Source organism: Alligator mississippiensis, chromosome 7 (assembly GCF_030867095.1).
Source record: "Alligator mississippiensis isolate rAllMis1 chromosome 7, rAllMis1, whole genome shotgun sequence".
Classification (NCBI taxonomy): domain Eukaryota; kingdom Metazoa; phylum Chordata; order Crocodylia; family Alligatoridae; genus Alligator; species Alligator mississippiensis.
In genome coordinates, this window is record NC_081830.1 from 50,340,914 (window position 1) to 50,349,965 (window position 9,052).

General features: G+C 45.7%; 1 protein-coding gene across 1 annotated transcript; it reads right to left on the reverse strand.

Annotated features, from left to right (window-relative positions):
• Positions 1–1,881: 1,881 nt before the first annotated feature.
• Positions 1,882–8,551, reverse strand: LOC132251420 (RING finger protein 223). Its single transcript, XM_059730943.1, has one exon. The coding sequence runs from the start codon at positions 7,780–7,782 to the stop codon at positions 6,799–6,801; it is 984 nt and encodes a 327-aa protein (XP_059586926.1). The 5' UTR covers positions 7,783–8,551; the 3' UTR covers positions 1,882–6,798.
• Positions 8,552–9,052: the final 501 nt, after the last annotated feature.

A 9,052-nucleotide genomic window follows, 5' to 3' on the forward strand; every position in this document is an offset into this window, starting at 1 on the left:
CTCCTATAGGAAGAGGACAATTTATGTTCAAACCAGCTTCCCTGACTCATTTGAAGGATGGGAGCTATCATTATAAGGTCCCTGTGACTGTGATTTTATTATCTACATAACAGCCTATCAGCAGAAACCTGCTCCTGTCTCTGGCATGCTTAAAGTGATTTGAAGTTAATAAAAACATGGGTTAACTTTCTTGCATTGTAAATTATTTTAGCAAAGTAAACGACTTTCAGTGGGATAAAATACATTTGTTATTTGGTCAGCAGAAAGCAGGCAAAATATCTACAGAAAGCGCTCTCTGATTTCAAAGGAGTTTTATTTTAAATCAAGAGGCTTGAGAGAGCTGAATATAAAATAACATCTTCCTGTAGGTTTTTATTTCCCATAACCCTCAGCAAATTAAGAACTGTATGTCATTAAAATTAATTCTGCAGCCCATTTGGATTACATTTACATTGATGTCATTACAATATATAAGGCTACTCTTAATAAGTGCAAAGCCATCTCAATTACATAAAAATGTACTATCAAACTGTTGATAGACTGCCATATTTTGCACAAACATACTCACTGCAGCATCATATATTCTATAGGTTATATCAATACAAACTGATGTAGAAAATAAGCTGCTAATCAAAAGCCTAGTCCTGGAAACTCATTTTCACAAGAGCAATCCTTACTTCTGGGATGTCTATTAATTCCAGTGATGACTAAACATTTGTAGGGTTGGACTCCAGTATGTAACTGTCAGCAGTATTGCAGAGTATCTTGTAGTTCTTGTACATCCAAGACTCCAAATTAAAGCTTTTTCTGCACAACATATGCAGACCTTGCCTATGGGAATGTTTTCACTTACTTCCGTAATTACACAAGTAATACTGACGGATCAAGGTGTCATCCAGTAATACACACTACTTGAAGCATCTTCATTTATAAGCATTTACTTAAGGTGGTAGTATATGTGAACATAACTATCTTTCAGATCCTTTCTCACAGAAATGACAAAATACAAACTAAGTTTCAATCCTGCTTTTCATTCAGAATCTAACCTTAGAAGCAAGATTGAATCCCAAAGGACAGCTTGAAATAAATAAATAAATAAATAAATAAAATTAAAGCAAGAAGTAAGAGTTTCACAATATCCAGTTTTAAACTGAAACACAGAAGTCAGGAATTAATGATTTTGGTGGCCAAACATGAGATGTTATAAAGGAACTTGATTTTCTAAAAATGTGTAACTTCTAAAAATCAAACCACTTTAAGGTGTCTCAAGCTAGGCACCCACAACTGGATGTGCCCTAAATCCTTAGTCATTTTTGGAAATGCAGGTAATTCACTTAATTAGTAACATATTAAACTTGTTATGCCTGTACCTTGGTATAGTGGCCCCATACTTGACAGCTTTTTAACATCTTTGGCTTTGTGAGATACATTTTTATATTTCATGACCATGAATGTAAATGCCATATTTAGTGTGATATAAAGGAAGAAAATTTACTTCAGAAAGTAGACAGTAGAGGCTTAGAAATAAAACAGAATAGGTAATTGAGGCACTTTTCTTGACACACATTTGTGATATTCTCCATGGCTTTCTGCCCAATTTCTTTTAGAATATTTATATTTGCAATTAAGTAATTGTAATTATTTTCTAATGCAAGGTTAATGATGTAAAGATCACCTTTACAAATGTAATTTCTGCCCTACAGCCACTGTATTTTAAGAGGTCCTTTTAAAGGGGACAATGGAGAATGAGAAGTTTCTAGTTGTTGTATATGCTGCATTGAAGAAACTCAAGATAGTTGCTATAAAAATCACCATGGTTCAATTAAAGAGGAAATCTAGAATGCAGTTAGTTTGAAAAGCACAAATAAAGAGGCAAAGCTGTGATGTGACAGGGTATTAATGTTTATCCAGGCCAAAAGAATCTTACATAACACAATCCCACATGCCTAAGGAAACAGCATACACAAAGTTATACCTTGGAACATCCATTGACTTCCATAGTTTTCTATAAGGATTGTGGTATCCACCTTGGTTACGAACACAGCAAAATCAACATTTTTTACATTTTACCATCTCAAGAGAAAAGATTTCACAGCACTGGCCAAAAAGAAAGATTATTATTAATCTCGACATCAGTGGGCCCATACTCCATTCTCACATATACTGGTTTTGTTCCAGAATAACTTCGCTGTATAAACCATTGTTCTATTCCAATTTCTTATCAAAATAACTGAGCTAAAAATGATCCCTGATCTTTTGAAATCCAGAGCTTGGTTCCCCCTCTCTTATGGTACAGTTGGTGGAAGGGAGCTCAGCTAGATGAAAACTAAAGATATCATGACAGAGTTCCTTGCATGTAAGGGTGAAAGCAAAGATTATCCCTACACAGAAGATAAACCTGTAGGTTGGACCAGATGCTCTGCAGCTATTTCAGAATCCCTGTAGTCCAGGGAACTTGTTGAAGGTCAGGGTCACTCATAAGAAAACTCTTTGCCTCTGCTACAGACCCTGGTATTTCCACTTGATCTATGGCCATGGTTGAAACCCCAGTTTTTAAATAGGGGAATCTCTGCAGTGAAGGTTTGCCTCAGAAAAGATAATGCAACCCAGCTTGTACTTCCAGCCTTCCTTCTCCCAGGAAGATTCCCAAAGCAAAGTTATTTTTGCAAGCCCCGGGAAAAGAAGATATTGGTTCCTGGGATAGTTCCACTCCAACTCCTCAGTACCCTTTAATTTTCAAAAACACTGAAACATACAAAAAGGTCGTGAAATGGTTACAGTACAAAATATACCTCAGTGTTCAATCACATGAACTTTCTTTAGTAATTCTTTTACTTGACTTTTTATTGAAATATCATGAAGGCTTGATTTTGGACAAGCAGTCAGTACATTCAAAGAACCCGATATACAAACATAGTGCTGGGATTGTACACTATTTAGAGATTTACATAACTGATTTTCTTTTTAGGTACTGTGTTGCAAAGCCAGACTACTACAGTTGAATTCAGTGGAGTTACTTAAATTTGCATAGATGTAGAGGAGAATTTGGCATATTTTATGTGTGTTCATAACCATTTAAATTGAGCTTTTAAGTATATTCAAATATCAGAATTGGAAATTGATACATAATATGACCAGCTAATTGTGCGCATTTTCTGAAAACTCTCCTTAAACAAAAAGGGAAATACAGTTTAAGGCAGAGAGAAAATGATATTAGAGGGGAAATAAGCAAATGGATAATTTAATGGAATGAGAGGAAAATATAAGATAAAACGTGTTTCCAACTGGAAGAAAACAGGAAGTGTTTAAAGGTATGTCTACACTACAATCACTACAGCTTGTGTGGACATGCCTAAGCTAGGTTACAATATCTAGCTTAGGTACTGCAAGCAGTGCAGCCAAAGTGTGGGGTGATCATACATCCTGTTTCGCTGGAAGCTGTCATGGGTGTCTCATCAGTTTGGTCAGATGAATGCTTTTTGCTGTGTTTTCAGAAATCTCCATTTCTGAATGGGAGGTTTCAACAGGAAAAAGCAATGCTCTCCAACAAGGTTCATACCCCTATCTCCCATTCCCAGGCACTCTTTACCACCCTTCCCCAGCACACAAAGCTGAGATCAAAGCTTGGAGACAGCTGAACACGCTGGAGAATTGTTGGGGGTGGGTAGTGGTGGAGCAGAGTGTCCTGTTTTGAGACTCAGGAAATACAGTCACCCTACTAGGGTAGCAAATAGCTCACTGAAGACTGAAAACACACCCAAAAAGCTTAGTAAACCCTAAGGCAGTTACCACACATTGAACTGTGTGTTACTACAGCTACAATAGCAGGAGTAGTACCTGAGGTACTGTTTAAAACCTGGTCAGGCATGTGTACATAAGCCATAGTGACTCCGTATGTACTCCATAACGGCATGCTACTGTTGCTTAATTTAAAAAAATAGCCATACTGATAATAATGATATAATTGCACTAGAAGCATACACAATTAATCGGTAAATTGGTGGATAGGATTTATCCATGTATACATTTCTAAACGTTGATCCTTATTTTTCCAACTAAACATTACTGCTGTTTATGTCCATTAATTTACATATATTTCTTTTTCTTGTTATTTATAATAATACTTTCCTTTAATATAACACCCTCTATTTGAGGATCTCAAATTGCTTTAAAAAGTATAATAAATAAAAGTCTCACAAGCCACCTGTGAGGTAGACAAGCATTGTTATCCAACTTCACAGATGAATTAACTGAAGGACAGCAAGGTTAAGGCCAACATTTTCAATTCTCATTTAGCATAAATAGTGATTTGCCTCTGTGCAGAGTATTCACAACTATTACAGAAGTCAATAGGAGCTGTTGGTACTAGGCCTGAATTTAGGGGGTACACTTTCATTTAAGAACCTAACTTTATGAATGTAAAACATGGCCAGTGTCACATAAGAAGTTAATGTCAGAGGCAAAACCAGTAATTTATCTTCCTAGAATATTTGTATTATTGTCTTAAAAGGCTGGTGTAGATTGTGTTAACACAACTGACACAATGATCATGTACTGTTTCCATCAACTACTTTCATTATAATGGATTTTTGTACAAATACTACTTTTTACAGGTTTGTGATAATCAAGACACTGCAGTCATAGAACACATCACACTTACATCTTCAGTTGCTGTCTTCCCACTCCTAAACACTTAATATATTCCTTTTCATTTGTGATAAAGTGGTCAGTAAAGGTCTATTAATAGAATACCTGTCAGGATATCATGCAGACAGCTTGCATAAATACATAGGGAATACTATACGACTATCTTCAAAATCTCAAATTGTTAAAGCACAAAAATAATAACCTCATTCCAATACAGTACTGTGTAGAAACATGGAATAAGAAGCACCCTCTCATTCCATATATAACAGATTGCAACACCTAACTAGGTTCTTTTATTTATTTATTTATTTTTAAATAAAATGAAATTCAGGCACCAAACAACTTATCCTGCAACATATAATAGTAGTTATATAGTAGTGCGCTCCTTAGTACATTACATTTTTTTTTCATTTCTTATTATGAGTATCTCACCACATATGAAATGTATTATTAAAGTTCCAATCTGACAAATACAAAGTTTTTTACAGAAACTCATAATACAGAAGTGAAACATTTAAGGGGAAACACTTCCTAGTTGTAACCATCTTAACTGAAGACAAATCATTAATAGGCAACTGAAGCTACTAATTCCACATGTATTGTTGAATTGAAATGAAATATTTTAACATGTATTCTTTTCATTGTATAAAAGTTCAAAGCAATGGCCAACGATTCATTATTCTCTGCCACTTCATCTCTTACCTGAGTTTTAGAACTCAATTTATTAATTAAACTGTCTTCAATAAATTAAGTCTGCAGAATACTTTCCAGTTTTCCATACTCAAGGATGATCTCTAAACAAGGAACAGTACAACCTATTTTAAGCAACCATTGGAGGGCTTGGATAAAGCCAGCTTTTTCAAGGAAGTGGCCTTCAAATAAAGGTGGAATAGCAAAGAACTCAATAAATTGTGTGAATACTTTGGTTCAGTCCCTTTAAGACAAGAGGTTGTTTAATGCAGCTCTCATATGTGTTCATTTAATTTAAAAAAGGGAAAAGAGTACAAAATGCAGTTAATTCTGAGATCTTAGTCTGCCTGTAACAACAGTGCATCTCTCCAATTATCTTCCAGGTGGGGGCAACAGTAAGCCAGTTTGCTTCAAGGAATGAGTTCATCCCTTCTCCACGGGTGAGCACAGAAACAAGGGTACACTCGGAAGAAAAAATGGGGAAACATTGTAGGACACTTCCATTCCCCACATTTCCACTTTCCCAGATTACCTAAAACGTCAGTTTATCATAATTGTCAGATAAATAAATCTTACCCTCCAATAGCCAACTGATAGGGAGAATGAGGAGGTAAAATCTTTCTCATCATCATCTAACCAGTGTGTCACACCCATCTCACACTCTTTCCTTGTCTATTATGGGAGATGAGGAATCAAATCCCTCTATCATTCCCTTTTCCAAGGTAGTGAAAATATCTAGCACTTGCATATAGCACTTGACATTGCTGAAGTGCTTTACAAACATGACTTAACGAATGATCCCCTGTCAGACAGAAAGAGAAGAAGAATTATTTCTGTTTTACAGAGCAGGAATCTGAAATTCTCAAGGCCGAGCCGCTGACAAGCCCAGCATGAGAATTCCTGGTTCCTGGTTCCCGGCCTAGATCCATCTGCTAGACAGCACTGGCTCTCAGAGCAATGGGCCTGCTGCCATTGAACTGGACCCTGCCTCACCCAGAGAGAGGGATGCCCTTCCTGACTGAGCAGCACCACAGCAATCCCATCTCCTCCCAGCCCTCCCACCCTCGGGCTGACAAAAGGGGCGCAGGGCAGGAGAAGGGGACAGTTGGAATGGAAGGGGTGGGGGAGAGGAAACCTTTCACTCCCAATCCAGTCCCCCCCCCCCCGTCAACCGGGCTCAAGGCCTGCGTGCATCAGGTAGCAGCACAAGTGCTTTAAGGTACATCGGCTGCTTCTTCGCTGCTCTTAGCACCCTCCAAATTCAGGCAAGGGAGAGGGGGGTGGGCATGGGCAGCAGCATCAGCATCCATGCCCTGGGGGTCCTGTTCGCACCCTCCCGACTCGGGCGCGGCGCCAGGCCCGCCCGGTGCTGGGGGGCCGCGAGTCCCGGCCCGCGCCGCTTCCCCGCGTGGCGGGCGGCAGGGACACGCGTGGGCCCAGCGGCCGCCCCCGCGCCGGGCGCTACGTGTTGCTCCTCCTGGCCGCCGCCGCCCGGCTGCGGGGCGTGCCATTGCCCGCCGCCGCCGCCGCCTCGGGCCGGTACTTGAGCCAGCAGATGAGCCAGGTGACGACGACGGAGAAGAGGGCGAGGATGCTGGCGACCGAGAGGCAGATGGGCCCGACGGGCGAGGGCGAGGGCGCGGCGAGCGCGCCGGGCGCGGGGTCGCCGCCGTACTGGTTGACGAAGATGAGGCCGGTGAAGAGCAGCACCACCATGGAGAGGAAAGAGAAGACCACGCAGACGCAGCCCGCGCTCAGCGCCGCCCGCTTGCAGCTCTGGCAGGTCTCGTAGCCCGAGGAGCGCGGGCCGGAGCGCACGGCGGCGCGGGGCGGCTGCTGCTGCGGGGCCGCCTCCTCCCCCCCCCCCGCCGCCGCCGCCGCCGCCGCCGCCCCCTCGGCCCCGGGCCGCGGCGCCCCCCGCTGCGGCGCCTGGTGCGGGCCGGGCCGGCGCGGCTGGGCCGGGGCCGGGGGCAGGCTGTCTTGGGGCAGCGGGTCGCGGGCGCGCAGCTGCAGCGGGAAGGCCTCGGCCAGCTTGGTGTTGACGGGCAGGCCGTGCACACGGTAGTCGGGCAGCGCCGTGCGGTGGCGGCACACCGGGCAGCAGATGGAGCCGCCGCCGCCCGCCCGCCATGGCGCGCCGTGCTCGGCGCCGGGGGGCGGGTGCTGCGCGGCCCGCAGGTGCAGCTGGCTCAGGCACTCCTGGCAGAAGGTGTGCAGGCACTCCAGCAGCTTGGGCGCGCGCCGCTCCAGGTCGAAGTAGTTGTAGCAGATCTTGCACTCGTAGTCCTCGTAGCTGGGCGGCGGCGGCGCGCCGGGGCCGGAGCCGGGGCCGGGGCCGGGGCCGGCCGCCGCCTCCTCCTCCCCCCCGTCCACCTCCTCATCCTGCTGCTGCTGCCGCCCGCCCGCCCCTAGGCTGCCGCCGCCCTGCTTCGCCGGCTCGGCCATAACATCTTCGAGCTGCCCTGCCCGGCTCAGCCGCAGCGCCGGAGCCCCGGGCCGCCTCCCATGCTGCCCCCGGGATGCCGGCGGCGCCGCGCAGGGGGGAGCGGATGGAGGGGGTTTCTCCTCCCTCCCCCTCCCCGCGGAGCCCCCGCGTCAGCGCATCCCGGCGCCGCCGCCGCTCCTAGGTGCTCCGCTGCCCGCGCGGCATCGCCGCCGCCCCCGGGAGCAGCCGCTCGTCGCGCCGGCGGCCGGTGATGTAATGCGGGGCTGCGGCTCCCGCCGGGCTCGGGCTCGGGCTCGGGCTCAGGCGCGGGCTCGGGCTCGGGCAGCGGCCGCCGGCAGAGAGGCGCGCTCCGCGGCGCCGGCTCCCGCTGCCCTCGCCTTCATCTCGGCGGTGATCTCACTGCTGTGCTCAAGGGCGAGCGCCGCTGGTCACAAGGCTGCCTCCGCCTCGCCGCTGGGATCGGGGAGCCGAGGGCCGGGCTGCAGCTCTGGCGACCTTCCCTGCCCCTGGCAGCAGTGAGCTCTCCTTCCCCTTCCCGATGGCCTCCCGAGCCGAGGCCCGGCTGCTGCGTTTGAAGGAGGCTCGTCTGCTTGGTGGAGCTGAGCTCAGATCTGATGATCCGCGGCAGCTCCCCCTGCTTCGCATTCAGAAGAGGGTTGGTGTTGTTCAACCCCGGTGCTCTCTCACTGCACACACACGCATCCATGGATGGCTTAGGGACAGGCTGATGAGGCCATTCCCCACTCCTGTTAGACAGTCCCTGGGAGTGTTGTCATTGACCTGGTCCAGAGCAGAATCAAACCTCCGAGTGAGGATTTCCGTCCCCCCCCCTTTTTTTTTCCCCTGAAGGACCACCCACCATAAATGCCTCAATCTTTGGGCCTGTCTGCATCTGTATCCACATTTTTGTCCCATTTTGTCTGGTTCAAAGACAATTTAAGCTTGTTACATGGATCAAGGTGGCTTGGTAGAGCTGTCTCTAGGTTAGCAGGGTGGAAGTATTTTTTCACTCTTCCCACAATATGTTTACCAAAACTGAATATGGGACCACATCCTCTTTTTTTTTTGGCTTACTCACTCACCAGTATGCTACTGTGTCTAAATGGGCCAGGTGATGTGAGTGAGCTGATAAAAGACTTGGCCCAAGTTCACAGTGGGGAAAGGATGCTACCGTGTTTTACAGTGTGTTTCTTACATTCTTTTCAACATTCAAAATAGCTCTGCCTTGTATTTCATGGAGATCTGATGGTGTCTTTTGTATTTGCACAT